Here is a 20051-nt window from a genome sequence, read left to right as displayed (position 1 = left end):
CTGAAAAAGAGTCAACATTTAGAAGATGATGATTTAGGGGAAATTAATGTTCTTGCCTATGGAAATACTGTACAAATAGACTATAAAAGTATGTTATGTTATAAAAGTAAATTTTAACTTATTTCTCAAATATAATGCAAGAAGCAACCCACTCAGATTTATATTTTGTAACTAGACACATTACATTAAAAAAACTCTAGACATATTCAACCAATCTATTCCATAATAGGACTTACTCAAAACCAAGTATAGTTTCTGGAAGCCAAATATGATCCCTACTAGTGTTTTAACAATGGATAAATAAATGCTTTCTAGGGAATAAAGCTCCCTGGAAAAGCATTGGTTAGAACTTGCCTCCCAGTCAGGTTAAAGTGTGAAGCTGCATTCTCTTGTCCTTGGAATTCTCTCCATTCCCATGCCATTGTTCCATAGCAATATTCATTATCATCATCACTATCCTGAATTTCCTCAATGACCTCTTAATTTAGTCTCCAGGACTCCAATCTTAATCTTTATGCTGAGGTCATAATGATCTTTTAAATACACTAACGCTATAATGATCTTTTAATAATGCAAACCTGATTGTCACTTTCAAGTTTACAAATCTGTCAAAGGCTTCCTTTCTGCATCAATCCACATTCTTACTTTCAAAGCCCTTCTTTCTGACCAGGCCTCCATTAACCCATGTAATTTCTTTCTGGCTACTATATAGTCCTGAACATACTGAATGACTTGTTCTCCCTCCAAGAAGCCAAGTTCTCTGAGAGCTTTTGCCATCTTGTTCCCTTTCCAACTTGGCTTCTTCCTAAAAGTATTCAAAGGACATTAGCTACATATGATTTTACTGTAGGCCTAAGTATTAACACTTTATTCCTGCATAAAATATGACTCCACTATAAACCCTAATATAAACAAATATTCTCTCTCAAGATTGTATCATTGGAACTTTATTGGTCTTTTTCTTTCCATTGATCCAGACCTTCCTGTCTTCTGACCTGGATTTGTAATCTGCCTTAAGTCTTTGCACTTTCTTTGCTGATTTCTGTTATTTACTGGTGCTTTAATTTGCATCCACATTAATATGTCCACATTGACAAAATGAGTGGCTATCCCTAATATTTCCTCTGCATTCCACTGCTTGGTTCTTTATAGGCCATATATTCCCATATTTTTAAAGAAATAAATTCCTACCATAGGGCTTCAGATCTATTACAAACTTTTTTAATTACTAGAGATAAATAATATAGTACTGGTCATAGTACTGCTGATGTTCACAACTTTTAAATCTTATGGCAGTTTAATGCTTCAAGAAGAGTGGAATTCTCTGCTCCCTTAAGCAATGTGTGTAGTTTTCAAATGTCAGCCTTTAGCAGACAGCACATCTATGTTTATTCAATGACTTTTGTGGGAATTTCAAGTCTGGCAGGAGGAAAGAACAATGTCTTGTGAATCCCTCAAATCATATGAAGAAGATATCCAAAATACAACAAACTGACCTATCCACCCACTCACTTACTCAGGCTTTGTCATTTACTGAAGGCCTATAATCTGTGCCAGGTATTATTTAGGTAGTGTAAAACAAAAGATTAGTAAGACTCAGTCGTAGTCCTTAAGGGGATCTAAAAACAGCAGTAAAAGACACATATGTAAACAATTACAATGAATATGATGAATGCTATAATAAAGCCATCATCAACATTTTGTAGGGACACAGAGAAAGGATAGCAATTATTCGAGGGCTCGAGAAAGGTTCACCAAGGAGATAACATTTGGTCTTGAAGAGTGAATAGAAATTTTTCAGGGGTGGAAGAGTGGAAAAGCATTTCAAATAAAAGGGGTAGCTTTACAAAGCACAGAGGTGTGTGCCCAAGGAATGGTATGGACTCTTGAACTTTAGTGTGACAGGACTGCAGAGAACATGAAAAACTGTATTACAAAATAGGCTGGAGAAGAAGGTTGGTACAAGGTAATAAAGGGACCTTCACCTCTGCTAAGAAGCCAAACATTTAATGTGTGGGAAGCAGAGAACCCAAAACATTTTCAATCAGAGAAGTCACATGAGAACTGTTCTGCTGGATGTTAGCAGTGTAAGTTATTAATGCTGTCACTAAAATAAATAGGTATAAACTTAACTTAACCTTCCTTGAGTATCATCTATGTGCCACACACTTCAAAATGTTACATCCTAGGCGTGTATGCATGCAGACCTACTTATATATATACATACATAACAACAATGTTACAGGGGACTTCTTCAGACCCTTATTTTAACAGATAAAGAAATTAAAGGTTCAAATGCTCCCTTTAGGGAACATCTCTGGCCTTCTGAAATTCATGCCAAAAGGGCAGGTACTACTATTCTTCATAGCCACCCACTGTCAGCAAAGCTAGTTGGATGAACAATAGGCCTGGTCTAGCAAAGCACTGCTTATATTCTAATTAATTAGTCATTCTCATTTTGTATATAATTAAACAAGTTGGAAAACTGATGTGCTTCCAACATCTAATGGCTCTTCATAACTTTTAAGACTGAGTTTGTGAAGAACATCTGACTATTTTTGGTAAAATAGAGATTTTTTAAAAATATTTTATTTATTTATTCATGAGAGACACACAGAGAGAGAGAGAGAGAGAGAGAGAGAGAGGCAGAGGCATAGGCAGAGGGAGAAGCAGGCTCCATGCAAGGAGCCTGATATGGGACTCGATCCCAGGACTCCAGGACCACACCCTGAACCAAAGGCAGATGCTTGATCATTGAGCCATCTAGGAGTCCCAAAATAGAAATATTTTATATCTGCATCAAATGAACTAAATTTACCCAATCTGGAATCTTTAACCTAAAGAAAATCTAGGGAAAACATTACACAATAAATTAGATCATAAACATAAATGTAAACATAGGAACATATTTGTAACATACCATAAAATTTAAGTTGGTTTTGAAAATATCTAGCTACTTATTAATTATATACAACATGAAGAATTCAAGCAATAAAACATCTATTAGACATACAAATATAGTGAATTAAAATGTTTTAAGAAGTACAAATACCCAATTCTGAAAACTAACGAAACTAACAAAAGTATCACCTTTTATGTATCTTTCTAGATCAAGTCAACACTTTTTTTAAGGTTTGATTATTTATAGTTATTTGACAGAGAGGGAGAAACACAAGCAGAGGGAACAGCAGGCAGAGGGAGAGGGAGAAGCAGGCTCCCCGCTGAGCAGGGAGCCCAATGTGAGGCTCTATCTCAGAACCCTGGGATCATGATCTGAGCCAAAGGCAGATGCTTAACCTACTGAGCCCACCCAGGTGCCCCCACGTCAACATTTCTAAAAGAACTACTATATCTGAATTATTAAAGTACTAAAGGCACAGCGCAAATAGAACATAGTATTGCTAACTTACACAAAATTCAAGCTTGGATTATTGCTTCTTTTGTATCTTAATACTTTCATGCAGACTATGAACTTTTCAATCTTGCATTATAACATAGGTCTTTGCTAGCCACTGATAAACTTGTGTATGTATGTGTGCTGGTGCATGTTAAACTACATGCCTGAGAAAAAGATAATCCAATCTAAATGATGATGCTGTTAACATGCACACCTAGTTCTTCTTTATCAACTGGTAGCATTACTATATTCTTGAAAGACTTCTGGGTAACATAAGCTATGTAACACCACAAATGAAATGTTCTAAGATTCAAAGTCAGAACTTCAGTGGAGGTAATGGAAACCCATGACAGATTCAGAATACACTAGTAGGTCTTAAAATTTCAATCAGCCTTTCAATGCAGGGGTTATTTTTGTGGGCGGGGGGAGGGGGGCGTGGTGGCTATCATTTCAAAACCATATTAGTCATCCCAATAGACAAAAGTATGTCTAAAATACTTATTTGAAAAAATGACTTCCAAATCTTTTCTTAACTACTAAAACATAGTAAGAAATACTATGACACAAAATACTTGTTTACCTGCTGATTCCAAATATGTGTGATTGTACTTACATACATACATGTATAAATTAAAACCACATTTTCGTAGCATGATACCTACATACTCTTACTATGTTAAAATACTTAATATAGTAAAATATTCTTATATCTTCTCTTTTATTTTTATTTATTCATTCATTCATTCATTCATTCATGAGACACACACACACACACACACACACACACACACACACACACACACAGAGGCAGAGACACAGGCAGAGGGAAAAGCAGGCTCCAAGCAGGAGCCCGATGTGGGACTCGATTCCAGGTCTCCAGGGTCATGCCCTGGGCTGAAGGCAGCGCTAAACCGCTGAGCCACCCGGGCTGCCCTTATTTCATTTTTTTAAATGAAAATACTGGCTACAATCCATTCAATTGATTTCAGGATCAACTGAATAGGTTACAGACTGCAACTTAGTAATTTTTATCTCATCCTTCTCACCCAACTTTAGGAATTATTTTAAAATGACATCACTGATAATAGTCACTCTTTGATGATGTTGGTGGGGGTGTCTTTTTTCACCTACATTAGAACACAGCTGTGAAGTATCAAAGGAAAGAAACCTGAAGTTCTTGGTGTGGGAGAACTCAATACTTTATTGGAGTTGGCTAGCCAGCAACTGGCCTTTCTAGTTTTTACCTCTCCTGCTCTGGCACTGTAGTTTCACAGGTGAATTGTGAAGAGCCTAAAAACTCGTAATGAGACAGCCATCCCCTTCTAAATCAAAAAATCTTTTTATTTGCATTAGAAAACTCTTAAAACTACATATCAAAGTGGAAGAGTAGATTCTGAGATGTTTTTGTTTCATTTTGTTTTTAAATACGGTACACTAAAGGTAGAGTAGAACAAAATATTTCCCATGGCTGGGGATTTTCTATTTATTTTACAATTCTTACAAAATGGTGTAAAATAAGTAACTTTTACATTATATAATACACACTAAATGCGTTTGTAGCACACCTAGAGCAAAATAAACAGAAGTTCTGCAAATATCTTTTTCTTTTTTTAAAGATTTTATTTATTTGACGGGGGGGGCGGAGAGAGAGAGAGAGAGAGAGAGAGAGAGAGAGAGAGAAAGGGCACATGTGCACAAGTAGGCAGAGTGGCAAGCAGAGGGAGAGGGAGAAGCAGACTTTCGGCAGAACAGAGCCCAGTGTAAGGCTTGAGCTCAGGACCCTGGTATCATGACTTGAGCCAAAGGCAGACACTTAACCAACTGAGCCACCCAGGTGCCCTTGCAAATATTTTCTAATTTGAGCTAAGCATGATGATGTAATTCAACAATGATTCACAATGGTAAAACATTTTTTATGATATTAATGCTTTATAATGTCATATAATGTGCAATGGTTTATACTCTTATAGTTTTGTTCAAATTAAATTCACTTATATTTTCTGTAAAAAGTATAATATTTTAAATATTAACCATATGAATCATGATTATAGTTGTGTTGACTGCTTTGATAATAACAAAATACATTTAAAGAAGACAGGATTCTGTTGCCCTCTTGTGGTAATTTTGCTGTACTGTATTCTCCAGGAATTCTGCCTCCATTTTTTTCTTCTCATTTTAAGAGTGGTATTTTGACCATAGTTTCTGAATTTCCAAAAGCAATACATAGACTTTCTGCCCTCTGCAGCGCACATCCTTAATGTCCTCCCATCAGTTTCTACCTCAGATAGTTTTTCCCTCACTTTTAAAAAACATTCTCCTATTCCTTTTCAATTACTACACCAAGGAGATTTTTCTTAAAGTTACTTTCTATAGTCTATATGCACATACAGAATAATTAGAGCCAATCTCCACCATCATACATAAGCTTCAAGTAAATGGAAAACAACTAAAAACCTAGGGGGCTGATCCGTTGACATTTTCTCCCAAGAAAACAGGTCTTGCTAAGTTAACAGTCCAGAAATTTCAGAAGCTCAAGATATTAATCTAAATATTTTAAGTTGGGATGCCTGGGTGGTTCAGCAGTTGAGCGCCTGCCTCTGGCCCAGGGCGTGATCCCAGGGTCCAGGATCAAGTCCCACATCAGGCTCCCTGCATGGAGCTGCTTCCCCCTCTGCCTGTGTCTCTGCCTCTCTCTCTCTCTCTCTCTTCTCTCTCTGTGTCTCTATGAATAAATAAAATCTTTAAAAAATAAAAAAATATTTTAAATTTTCTAAAGTGATAAAGTAGTCTTTAAAATAGTCTAGGTCATATGCAATGGCTTATCTCTTGACTCCCAACAAAATATTTTAGTTTCTCTGTAAAATTAGTAACACATAATGGTAATTCAAAACTATTCAAAATGACACTATGAAATAATTTTAACTGTAAATAATTAGTATTTTTCTAAAGATAACATTAATAATAAAATTGTTTAGTGTCTATTATATTTAAATACTATGGATAATGCAAAGCAAAAGATGGATTCCTAAATTAAATTAACTAAATATCCATTCTAACAACTATAAAAATTCTTAAATACTAATAAATGATCAATCCTTAAAGCAATTCTTGAAATAAATATATATTACATATATATTTAAATATAATATATATACATATATTTAAAAGTAGTCCCTCGTGTATTCAATCAATATCCCAACACTGATGGGAAAAGACTAGAATTCTATAGTGGTCAAGGTGAAAAAAAAAAAAAAAAAGGCGCATTCTATGAAGAAGGACCAGAACATTCTAAAGCCAAGTAACATGGCATGTCTCAGTAACTTAAGATGCTTTAATAAGGCTATGCCACAGATTACAATTTGGAATCAGTGGGAGATGACATTGAGAAGTTAGTGAGAGCCAGAGTGAAAACAGACTTCAATGAGAAGTTAGGGAATGGAGAAATACAGTTAAGCATCTGTAGCAGGAGAGTCAAATGGGCAAATTAAGAGTTTTAGAAAGATACTTGCTGCAGTGAGTAGGACAGATTGATAGGGGGTGAGGAGACAGTGAAAATTACTTAGAAGTTGTTTATAATGACAAAGGCCTGAACCAAGGCAATGGCTCTGACCACAGAGAAAAGAAACTTGAGAAATGCACAGAAGTGAAATCATTAGATATTAGTTACGGTGAGAACATAAGGGTAGAGGTGGGAGGTTCTCAAGCTTACACTGGAGATTTGGTGACTGGATGGATGTACCATTCCCAGAGATATGTAATAGTATTTTTGGACATGCTGTAGTTGGGGTGCCACTTGGAAAACAGCAAGTAGGTCAACGGTGTTGAGGATATGGAGTTCAGGACAGAGAGGACTCTAAATTACCAGTGGCGAGGCTGTACAAGGTCTCTGGATGACAGATCAGAGAGTGTAAAGAGTGAGAAGAGATGAAAGTTGAGGATGAGACTGGAAACACTTAAGTATACAGTCCCATCTTCTTGTTAAGAGAAGTCCTTTAGTCCTATAACCATCACCTTATTTCATGTTGGGAGAAACAGGAGGATCAATTAATCTGTCTTTATTTTACAGATCAGAAGACAGAGGGTCAAAAGTTAAGTGACTGTACCTAAAGCTATTTATCTGTAGAAGTGAATGAAAACTCAGGTTTCCATATTGAGCCCAAGTTGTTTCATCTTACTATTCAAATATTCTCTATTACAAAATGAGGGATAAAAACCATATAGGATCATCTCATTAGATGCAGGAAAAGCATCTAACAAAATTCAACATCTGTTCATGATAAAAACTCTCAACAAAGTAGGTTTATAGGGAACATACCTCAACATAATAAAGGCTACATATGACAAACCCACAGCTAACATCATATTCAATGATGAAAAGCTGACAGCTTTTTCCCTAAGATCAAGAACAAGGCAAGAATGTCCACCCTGGTCACTTTGATTCAACACAGTACATAGTCCTGATCACAGCAATTAGACAACAAAAAAGACATAAAAGGCATCCAAATAGGTAAGGAAGAAGTAAAACTCACTATCTGTAGATGACATGATAGTATATGTAGAAAACCCTAACGACTCCACCAAAAAGCTCTCAGAACTAATAAATTTAGTTAAGTTGCAGTATACAAAAGCAATGCACAAAAATCTGTTGCATTTTTATACACTAACAAACTACCAGAAAGAGAAATAAAGAAAATAATCCCATTTACAATTGCACCAAAAATAATAAAATACCTAGGAAAAAACAAAGGAGGTGAAAGACCCATACTCTGAAAAATTATAAAACATTGATGAAAGAAATTGAAGATGGCACAAATAAGTGGAAAGGTATTCCATGCTCATGGATTGGAAGAATATTGTTAAAATATCCCTACTACCCAAAGCAATCAACAGATTCAATGCAATCCCTATTAAAATGCCAATAGCATTTTTCACAAAACTAGAACAAACAATCCTAAAATTTGTATGGAACCATAAAAGACCCTGAATAGACCGAGCAATCTTGAGAAAAAAGAACAAAGCTGGAGGTATCACAGTCCCAGATTTCAAACTATGCAACAAAGCTACAGTACTTAAAACAGTATGCTACTGGCACAAACACAGAAACATAGATCAATAGAACAGGATACAGAACCCAGAAATAAATCCATGCTTACATGGTCAATTAATCTATGACAGAGAAGGCAAGAACATTCCAACAGGGAAAAAAGATAGTCTCTTCAATAAATGTTCCTGGAAAAACTGGACAATTAAATGCAAAATAATGAAATGGGACCACTTTCTTACATCACACACAAAAATAAGCTAAAAATGAATTTAAGGCCAGCTTTGAAATCTGAAACCATAATAAAACTCCTTAAAAAACGTATGCAGTAATCTATTTGACATTGGCCTTAGTAACATATTCCTAAATATGTTTTCTCAGGCAAGGAAAACAAAAGCAAAAATAAACTATTGGGACTACTGCAAAATCAAAGAAAGAATTTGTTAACAAAAATTCTCCCTACTGAATGGGAGAAGATACTTGCAAATGATATATCTGGTAAGAGGTTAATATCCAAAATATAAAGAACTTATATTGGTGGTTGCCAGACTAGGAGGTGGCAGGATGGGTGAAATAGGTGAACAGGATTAAGGCAACATCCAAAACCCCCAAATCATCTGATTAAAAAATGGGCAGAGGATAAAAAAAATAAACATTTTTCCAAGGAAGACATATCAATGGCCAACAGACACATGAAAAGATGCTCAACATCACTAATTATCAGGCAAATGCAAATCAAAACCACAATGAGATATCACCTTCTACCTGTCAGAATGGCTAAAATTAAAAGACGAAATAATAAGTGTTGGCAAGGATGTGGAGAAAAGGGAACTCTTGTGCACTATTAGTGGGAATCGTAGTGGGAATATAATTTGGTGTAACTGCTGTGGAAAAGAGTATAGAAATTCCTCAAAAACTTAAAATTGGAAATGTAATAGGATCTAGTAATTCCACTACTGGGTATTTACCCAAATAAAAAACCCAGAAATACTAATACAACAAAATATATGCAATCCCTATATTTATTGTAGCATTATTTACAAATAGCTAAGATAGTGAAGCAACCCAATTGTCCACTGACAGATGAATGGATAAAGAAGTTGTGGTATAAATATACAATGGAATATTACTCAGCCATAACAAAGAATGAGATCATTCCTTTGGTGGACAACATGGATGGACCTAGAGGGTATTAGGCTAAGTAAAATAAGTCAGAGAAAGACAAATACCAGATGATTTAATTTATATGTGGAATCTAAAAAACCACACAGATGAATAAACAAATAAGTAAAACAAACAGAATCGTTAAGTACAGAGAACTAAGTGGTGGTTGCCAGAGGGTAAAGGGCCAGTGGAATGGGTAAAATAGGTAAAAGGGATTAAGAGGTATAAACTTCCAGTTATAAAATAAGTAAGTCACAAGGATGAAAAGTACAGCATAGGGAATATATAGTCAATAATATAATAATGTTGTATGGTGACAGATGGCAACTACATTTGATGTGGTGAGCATAGTATAATGTACAGAATTGTCAAAATACTATGTTATAGAGCTGAAACTAATATTTTATGTCAATTATACTTAAATAAAACAAAACAGAATAAATATGTTCTTTCTGGTACTGTAACCTTCTTCTACTTCTGCCTCATAAATTTTCAGAGGATAAGAAGCCAAAGATTCTTTCTTCAGTAATTGATGACAATAAATGCTTCTGTTGTTATTTTGTATATATTATCAAAACTAAAATGTATTTCCAAGGCTAATCTTCCAACAATATAGTTCATTAATAAGACCCCAAGTTTACAATTCACACATGCTTCTTGAATGATCTGGGAAACAAAGAAATTCCCAATTCTTTAATTATGAATAGCAAATGGCAATTGTATCAAACATACACACACAGAATGCTTATGAGATACTTCAGAGAAAAATAGCTATAGCTGTTCCTTGCAGACCTTTTTATTTTTTATTTTATTTTTTTCTTGCAGACCTTTTTAAAGCTTACTTAGAGAATGGGTTTCACCAGTGAATTCTATCAAACATCCTTGAAGACATTTTCATAAGTACACTTAAGAAAAACAAAAAGCAAGAGATTGCCTTGGCATACCTGCTTGGTTTGGCTGTTGCCAGCTTGGTGACTTGATAACGTTGGGAGATCCTGGGGGCTTGAAGGCGGCAGCAGTTGTGAGACCAGCCACCCCTGGTCTGGTGGTGGCTGGGTTCTCCCGCCTCTCAGGCATGCTCCGTGCTGAAGCTACTGATGGTGCCAACTGCTGAGAAGTCTCCTGGGTGTGGCTAGAAAGAAAAAAAGGAAACATTTTTGGTGAAGTGGTAATAACCTAACTTAGCAATGATCCTCTCTTTCCTCAATCTATTAAATCTCTAAAGGAAAACAAAGATATTAATTAAACATTTTTAAAAAAGTAAAACTTGAAAACCACAACTGAAGGACTGTCTTTTTGAAATGAACAAACAAAAACAAAAACAGAAAGGAAAGGAGATTATATTTGTCTAGTACTTTGAAAATTGTCTTTAAAAGGTCTATCATGAGAAATTAGGCTATTGGAACAATGCAGCCAACCCTTTCAAATAATAAGCTAATTTCTTCTTCCTATTCTTGTCTATTTCAATGTTTCAGAAAAATCATTTAAACAACTAATTATTAGAGAATCCCTGATAATCTCTATGAAATGATAGAGATATTTTTTCCCTTTCTTTTTCACTTTCTGGTATTTTGTCAACTAAATTTTCCTGACATCTTACCAGTCTTTTCACTCACATACTCTCAGTCACTCATTCATTAAACGAATATTTGAGCAACTACTACATGGTAGACATTGTGCTATGCATTGGCCACATAATGGTTAAGTAAGAGACAACATCCCCAGCTTAATAGAACATCTAGTGTTCTGTGTTCACAGTACAGGAAAACAAGAGACAAGACTGCCATTGTCCTCACTCAGAGTTACTCTACTTGCTTAACAGGAGACCTTATCTGTGCTGATTCCAGTTTGATTTAGAAGATCACAAAGCTTTTTATTATTACATCCTGTCATTTGTCACATGTTGTCATTTAAAAATAATAATTTTAGTTGGCTCAAATAATAAAATCTGCACTTTGGAATGATATAATTACTATAGCAATTTCTCTCAGGTAAAGCATAATAATAATAATTGTTATAACAACAATAAGAATAATACATCCTGCTAACTTTTGAACAGAAATCAAAGTGCTCCTTGCTTAAATAATTCCAGGCACAGAAACACAAGTCCTTCAATAACTGAGACCAACAGCTGGAGGAGTAGATCAGAAAAGACAGGTTACTAATTAATGACCAGTAAAATAAATGGCCCTTAATAATATACTGGTTAGGCTGAGATTATTTCAATGAAAAGAAATTTCAATTTTTTTCTTAAGATTTTATTTATTTATTCATGGGAGATACACAGAGAGAGGCAGAGACATAGGCAGAGGGAGAAGCAGACTCCCTGTGGGGAGCCCAATGAGGAACTCAATCCCAGGACCCCAGGATCACGACCTGAGCCAAATGCAGATGCTCAATCACTGAGCCACCCAAGTGTCCCCCTAAGCAAAATTCTTTAACTTAGACATTCTGTACCAAAATTCAAAATGCTAAATATAATAAATGGAAAGAAACAAGTTTGGTATTACACTATAATATAATTTTAAAGCTTACTGTCTTACAAAAACAAAGATCAGAGATAAAATATTTGACATTGTCCCAACTACTCTTTTTGGTACCCTTATCACTTGGGTTTAGCAAGGTCTCCTCAGAAAATCCAGCATCCCTGCTTTCCAGAATGCCAATTCACTTACCCTGTTGAAAATCATTTCCCTTTCCCAAATACCAAAATATATTTAGTTTGGGCCTACTGCTATTAATAAAAGTAACGATAATGGCTACTAATATCTATTCTATAAGCAGGTCCATGCATAAGGTCAATCAGTCCACAACAGCATGCATGCTTTTTTTTTAAACAAGAAGTTTATTTAAACATTTGATTTGAAGGAAACACTCTCTAGGATTCATTTTTTTTTTTCAGAGTAATTTATCTCTACTTAAAGACAGACTGCTCTGCATGTAAGGGTTATGTACAAAAATGTAAAATTGTCCCTGGTTTTACAATGATAAATGACAAACATTAAAATTCTCCAATCAAGCAAGGTTTGTGAGAATTTTAATGTTGCTCCTTTTTTTATTAAATACTGAGTACAAAATAGCTTACTGGAATATAATAAGAGCGTGCCACTAACAGAGATGGGGTAGTCTCACACAACTAGTATTTTTCTCCATCCTATTTACATTTGTTCCTATCCTATCTCCATTTGATATCCATCAAAACACACCACTGGCCATTTAAAGTTTTTTAAAAAATGAAATAGATACTGGAGAGAAGATGTAAGTATTGCATTAGGTCCTCAAAGAGATTTTTTTTTTCCAAATGTGGTCAGTAACCTGTCTCTGTATAGACTTCGCTCTGATGATGAAAGATTTCTGCTCAATTAACACTCACAATTCCACAAATATAAAATGATTTTTTTATAAAATGATTTTGAGTGTTTTTTCCTTAGAGAAAAATGTACACTGATCTCTTTTTCTGTTTAAACATTTCCTTTAAAAATTACTCAGAATTATAACTTAAGTATATTGAAAAGTTCCATAACAGTGGATAGAAGATAAACACGTGATCAAGAGATAGCCTATGTCATATCAGGCTTTCACTAATTATAGTCATAGTTATACACTCTGCCATTAATTTTATGTTCCATCAGAAATAATTTTATTTTTTTATCTTTTTTTAAAGATTTCATTTATTTATTCATGAGAGACACAGAGAAAGAGAGACAGAGGTAGAAGGAGAAGCAGGCTCCACGCAGGGAGCCCGATGTGGGACTCAATCCAAGGATCCCAGGATCACGTCGTGAGCTGAAGGCAGACACGTTCAACCACTGAGTCACCCAGGCACCACCAGAAATGACTTTAAACAGTTATTTCATTAAGATTATACCTTTCATGAACAGTTGGGATATTTTTATTTTTATATTATGCCTAATAATTTTTGGCATATTTGTTAACTTTAGGAGAAAAATTAATTTTGTTTCAAAATTTCCCACATATGGCGAAAATTAAGTTGTTTGCCCAGGTAAAACCCTCATATTTGAGAACTATAAGATAGTAGTAGCCAATCAAAACAAATTATTTTATTATTCTTTTTCATTTTTCAGAAGGTATAATGGTATATCTTACTAAATATTTGACTCTTCTAGTATAGCTACCATCCATGCAATGAAACAGTTATACTATAATTTAAGTACTTGCACAATTACTCATAATTTCATATTAAACATCAAGTGTGCTAATAAAAGATATCACAAAGAGTTAAAAGGGGGAATTAATGATCATATAAAATAACATGCTTGAGTATTAGCATTGCATGGAATTTACAGTTAATTTAAAACTGAACACAAATCCACTCTAGGACTTTCTCATCTGGGTTGTTAATATGGTGGTGAGGTGTCACAGAAAGCAGTATCATTTACAGCAAAACACCACTATGGTATCTGCTCCCACAGTACCTTATTTTTTTAACATGGATAGAGCCAGTTGACTTCCTCGAGGACTGGAGGTACGAAAAAGCTAAAGGCTTGGAAACAGGACTGATGCAAAGTGCATCCAGGAGTAAGTGATATTTATCAGGACTGGAGAGCCTGGTGAGCATTTAGAAAGATTTTTAAATCGAAAAATCACATGACCAATAGCAGAAAGTTGTTTTTACAGTCTATGATTTGAAACATTTCCAGAAAGAGACAGAGATAGATGAGACAGAGACTTTATAGACAGGCAGGAAGAACAAAGCAGTAGAAAGAGAATAAAAGAAGATCTGAGTATTCTATTATTTACTCATTAATGTATAATGACTCATTATTTTACTCACTAATATAGAATGACTAAATTTTCACCAAAATTGGTCAAGACAATATTTTAGAAAGTATATAAAGCTTTATAAAGACTACCAAAAATTATATAAAAACAAAATCTCACAAAAATAAAAAGTTATTATTCTTTTTTGGGTAGGGATATAGTTAGACTTTAGATTACCCTCAAATACAATCAGTTTGTGAGAGAAGAAAATACCAATAGGAACTTAAAATATCTATTGATAGTTGATTCTGTTTCAGATATAAAAACTAAAAATGATAAACCCCAAAACTCAATAAGTACACAACATGCAATAATCCATGTAACCGAGAAGTATCATGGATAAATGGTAGTAATGGAAACAGATGAAAGGATGATTTAAAGAAAAAACAGTAATAAATATTGTGGGATATGTCAACAACTTAGGTAAAATGTCCACAGCACAATCAGGATCTCATATAGATCTGTGACTCTTTCACATGGTTATGCTTGCCTTGAGGGGACTTGTAAGGCAGTGAAAAGTGTTGGAATCACACAAGACACACATTGTACGTAAAGTTCTACCTGGTTTTCGCAGCAAGAACAGCAGACACAGTAGCAGCTGCACTGCTAAGAACTGCAGCACTATATCTAGCAGAACAGAAGGTAGAAAAGTTTCGAAAACCTTCCAAAGAACTTGTCACCACATTTCTTGTGGAGCTGCTTAAATTGATACAAAGGGAAAGAAAAAAAGAGGAAAGGAACAAAAAGCAAAGTGAGAAGAGGCAGCATAATACAGATAAGATAGTAACCATCTTATATTAATATTTAGACATTATAAAGGTATGATACAGAAGTATAATAAGAGTTCAGGTCGTTTATTTACTGTTGCTAAGATTTCTCTCAGAGATTGAAATTTGATATATAATCCTCCATAAAACTGATTTTTGAGACATAATGGCTTTTGAATGTATTTAACTTCAGTCTCTAATCCTATTTAAAGTTAAATCAATAACATGTAACACACATGTGAAGATTGATTTGTCTGCATCTAAGTAGAAAATAAATCTAAACATGAAGTTTGAATTTCTGTAATCAGAGAAAGGAAGGTTATGTCGATTTTTCTAAAAAGACTCCATCTACATAAAGAGCTTTACCTTAGAGATGATATATACATCCAGAGCCTGACATTTTAATGAAACTTGTGCTTTCAGGAGAAGCAGGTACAACCAACTGCCTATGCAGAAGCAGCAATACATATTAAAAAGAACAAGAAATAACTTTAAAATATTGAGAATAAATGTATGTGGGAAAGGAAAGCACCTTTAAAATAAACAGCAATTAAACTGACTGTAACTAAAACACCCTCTCTGCTGATATTCTACACTTCTATTTTCAGTTAGCTCTATAAAGACTCAAAAAATGCTCAAAAAATGAAATTCTATTTTCAGAACTCTTATGACTTAAAATAATAAATATTTTCCTTTGGTCTTTTAGAAAAGGTCAAACACCTGGACAGGAATTAACATTCCATCATTAGGAGTGTAAGGATTTTCAAGTTAATTACCAACTTGAATTTGAGAAATTTTTTTATTAAGTTAAAATAAAGTCTAAAATGTACAGCATAAAACCTATAGTTTCTTCTCATTTATGCATACAAGTTATTAATAAACATCCTTACCATTCTAGGACCATTTTTTTTTTCATAATTTGTGACGGTGGTCACCTCCAACACAAAGTAATTATGTGCCAAAATCAACCCAGGTTAATGAGAACTCGGATGTCTGAAATTGTGAGTATGAACATAAGTCTTTTCTCCTTCTCAGAAGAATTTGATAAATTGTTATTTCTAGTTCCTTTGGCTATAATTTTACAAACCATTAGAAAGCATATTAAAGAAACAGTGGCAAGCCATTTTTAAAACTCATACAGAAATAAGTATAGTTTTTTTTGCAAGCCTAAAATTTAATTGAACTGTATGGCTATGTTTTAGTAACCATTGTGAATGGCTAGAAAAGAAAGAATAGGGCTGGAAAGAGAAAAGAAAGATGCTATCAGTGGCAGAGCAGGGCAATATGAGTGTCATGCAATATGGAAGAATAAAGTTACCAAAGGATTCAACTTTGAATTCCTCAATTACTCTGCACCTTTCAAGCAATGGCTACTATTTGAGGAAATAATGGTGAATAATAAATAGAAACTTAAGACTATAAAAAAGTCAGCTAAAAATAAATCAGCTAAATTATCTTTCTCCTATAAAAAGAAAAGGAAACTGTGTGAATTTATTAACTTATATTGTATCACAAATAATAGCATAAAAGGATGTAGCATCAGCGGAGTCCTGCAAAATCTTTTAAGTAACCTGAATATTTTTAGAATACATGTAGGGACTTGGAATGCATGATCTCTATCACTCCTTTTTTTGGGGTGAATGCTCCAACTCAGTAAAGTAGACTTACAACAAACTCAAGAAAGATGATTTTCCAAATCACAGTGAATAAAGAGAAGGCATGGATTTCCTGACGTTATATTAGAACTCTGAATCTGAACAAAAAGAGAGAGAGACAGAAATATATAAAAGCAGTGTAAAGCGGTGTTCCACAGCTGAGTGCCAAAGTTTCTTGTCTACATATTAATGATGTCAGTTCTTAATCTATGATCATTTGTTCCTTTTTAGTCAAACAGTTTTAGTATTTAATTTCACCACTGGCATTACAATTTCGACATACCAAGAAGGAAAAAACTCTACCTAGAACACGTAGTTACTTTAGAAAGTGTGGCTACTTGGCTACCAAAATGTAAAACCTGAGAAGTTGCAGGTGGGTGAGGTCCACTCTTAGGTAGGTCTTCCAGAGAACTGTCAAACCTAAGTTTTCAGAGGCAAAATAAACAAGGCAAAGGAAATATTAATGAAAAGTACAGACATTTATCATCTATACTCCCTTTTAGGTGTACACTGTTTACTTTTGGGAAATACTCTAGTTTTTTGGGGGTTTTTTCTTGTTGTTTTTTTACTTCATAATTACAGTAAGGTTAAAACCAAAACCAATACCCTCACTACCACCAAATATAAGCTATCCCCTCCCCCAATTTTGTAACATGGCTACCTTCATGTGAGGGAAGAAAGGTGGATGAAAATTTCCACATGCATAGTCCAATACAAAGGACTATGTATTTTGCATGCTACAGGAAGTTAGGCTCTAAGAAATTAATTCACCTGTCCAATATCATACACCTAGTAAGAGTCAGATGGAATTTGAGCCTGGTCTACCTGTGTTATTTCCACTACATAATGCTTTCCAACATCTTGTGGGGCAGCTGTCTGAATAGTGATCTGCCAGAAAGCAACTAAAAATCTCCTTTCAAGTCAGAATGCTGTGTTTGCGGATCTGAAATAATATGGATGTTGTTTATCTTGATGTAAACAAAGTATTTTATCCAGTCCCACAACAAATGTTTACATGCAATTGTGTTGCTTTACTTTTTACTTTGTTTCTCTGATGTCTGTACTATTTTTTCTTCTGAATGCCAGAATTAAATTTTAGAACTATCACTAGGTGAAAAAAATTTGAAAACTTTAGTGTGAGTTTTGAAAGAAGAAAGCACCAAGTATAACACTTTGGGAAGAAAAAGTAAATAGGAGAAATACAAAATTGCCCGCTATTAAAAAAAAAAAAAAACTCTGCAGATAAAAATAAAATATATCAGTCATGTTATACTGATTTTCAGAATAGACAATGTAACACTAAGATAAAGAAATAGAAAAGTAGAAGTCATATTCCCATTTCTTATTTAGCACCGATCAGACCTTTACCAGAGTATTGAAAAAAAAAAAAAAAAAGGCAGACAACTTAAGAAAACTGTCATGGTAGAATTAAGATATCATTTAAGAGGTAGAGTAGAAAATGTTAAAAGAATAAGAACTGTAAGTCCTATAACAGGGGTCAGCAAACCCTAACCATCAGGTCAAATTTAGCCCACCATTTGGTTTTGTATGGCCTATGAACTAAGAGCGGTTTTAAATGGTTTTCTTAACAATGAAAAGAAGAAGAATATTTCATGACACATGAAAATTATATGAAATTCAAATTTCAGCCATAAAGTGTTAATAACTTTTAAATCAAGCTTTTTGGAACACAACCAGGTTTGTTCATTTACACAAGTCTTATGGCTATTTTCAGACTACACATAGAGATGAGTAGTTGTGACAGGTCTTATGGCTCACAAAACCTAACATATTTACTATCTAGATCCTTACAAAAAAAGTTTGCTGACCCCTGTCTTGAGAAAAACCTCTCCACACAGCCACCAGAGTAAACTTTAATACAAATCTGATCTTGTTGTTGAGACTTCCAGCACTGCTTTAAGGACAACTGTGGTCCTGGGTTCCCTACTCTCCAGCTTTTTCTTATGGAACTCTTCTTTCTCTCTGGCTTGCTCAGTCCATCTGGTTTTCCATCTCTTCCTGAACAGGCCAAGTTTCTTCCCATCTCAAGACCTCTGCATAGTCTGCTTCTCTCATTTTGTATGCCTACATCTCTACCAAACACCTTCATTGGGCTAATTCTAAGTGTCCTTCTGCCCTTGAGGCAGAGACATAGGCAGAGGGAGAAGCAGGCTTCCTACAGAGAGCCCAATGTGGGACTCGATCCCAGGATCCCAGGATCACAACCTGAGCCAAAGGCAGACACTCAACCACTGAGCCACCCTGAGGTGTCCCTGCCTTCAGTTTAAACGGGAGGCCTCCCCACAATTCCCCAAATCACCCTAGGCTGCACATATCATATTCTTTCAAAGTCTCTGCACCTTTTCTTCACAAAACTTATTTGTCATTAATGTAATCAAATAGTTTGTGTGGTTAGTTGTTTAAAGCTGGACTCCCTCAACTAAATTAGAAGCTCCAGGAGGTCAGGGACCATGACATTTACTGGTACAAATGAGGTGTAACAAAGTGCTTACCATAAAGTGAATAATAAATATTTGTTGGATAAATGCATGAATGAAACATTGTTTTCAAATACAGAAGTCACTCACAATATACATATATTTCTTAGAAAATATTTGTACCTTCTACAGACTATAGCAATTCAGGTTAAACAGGTTCTATATTACTGCCTAAGCAAGAAGGGACACATCATCAACCTCTAAGAAATTACTAGACCTCCAAAAATACCTTTAAAAATGTCTTTAACAACATAGTTATCAATATTCTAGAAAAAAAGAAAATTTAGTTATACAGAATTATTAATGTCTACATACTAAACATATTATAAGGACAGGTAGGAAAAGGGAATAAGCTGGAGTTCAGTCTTCCAATACCTCCATGCACTATGTTGATTAGAAAAATGAGTGCCACTTGGAAATAAAGTTCATATAACTCATAAAATACCTCCTAAAGCCAGATTTCCACGTTTCCAAACAAATGCATTTGGCATGTTTCCCGTGTGTTACACACACTGATTACCTATCCCTTTGCTTATTAGCCAACCTCTAAAAATACTAGACTTAAGAAAATTTTAAACTATTTCATTTAATACAGAACAGATATCAATATCTAATCTAATTCTGTAATTCCCTAATATTTATTCCTTTTAGGATTGTAAGAAGCTCTAATTAATAGCACCTCTGCAGCAGCCAAACTTTGTGCTTTCTCTGTTAACTTAAGTCAGTGTTTATTTCTTACCAGAGAGA

General features: G+C 34.5%; 1 protein-coding gene across 30 annotated transcripts in view; it reads right to left on the bottom strand.

Moving 5' to 3' along the window:
• PDLIM5 (PDZ and LIM domain 5) overlaps positions 1-20051 on the bottom strand; it is a 211660-nt gene that overhangs the window by 39724 nt on the left and 151885 nt on the right. For 16 of the 30 annotated variants that reach the window (XM_072810246.1, XM_072810248.1, XM_072810249.1 and 13 more), the window contains 4 exons: positions 17110-17226; positions 14946-15083; positions 14039-14170; positions 10547-10734 (listed from right to left, as the gene is read on the bottom strand). In XM_072810246.1, coding sequence (XP_072666347.1) covers positions 10547-10734; positions 14039-14170; positions 14946-15083; positions 17110-17226 — 575 coding nt within the window. Of the gene's footprint in view, positions 1-10546; positions 10735-14038; positions 14171-14945; positions 15084-16819; positions 16905-17109; positions 17227-20051 lie in introns of those variants that run through there. The other 14 variants (XM_072810251.1, XM_072810263.1, XM_072810240.1 and 11 more) reach the window with 4 other exon arrangements.

Source organism: Canis lupus, chromosome 33 (genome assembly GCF_048164855.1).
Source record: "Canis lupus baileyi chromosome 33, mCanLup2.hap1, whole genome shotgun sequence".
Classification (NCBI taxonomy): Eukaryota; Metazoa; Chordata; class Mammalia; order Carnivora; family Canidae; genus Canis; species Canis lupus.
This window is presented reverse-complemented; position numbering and strand designations above follow the sequence as displayed.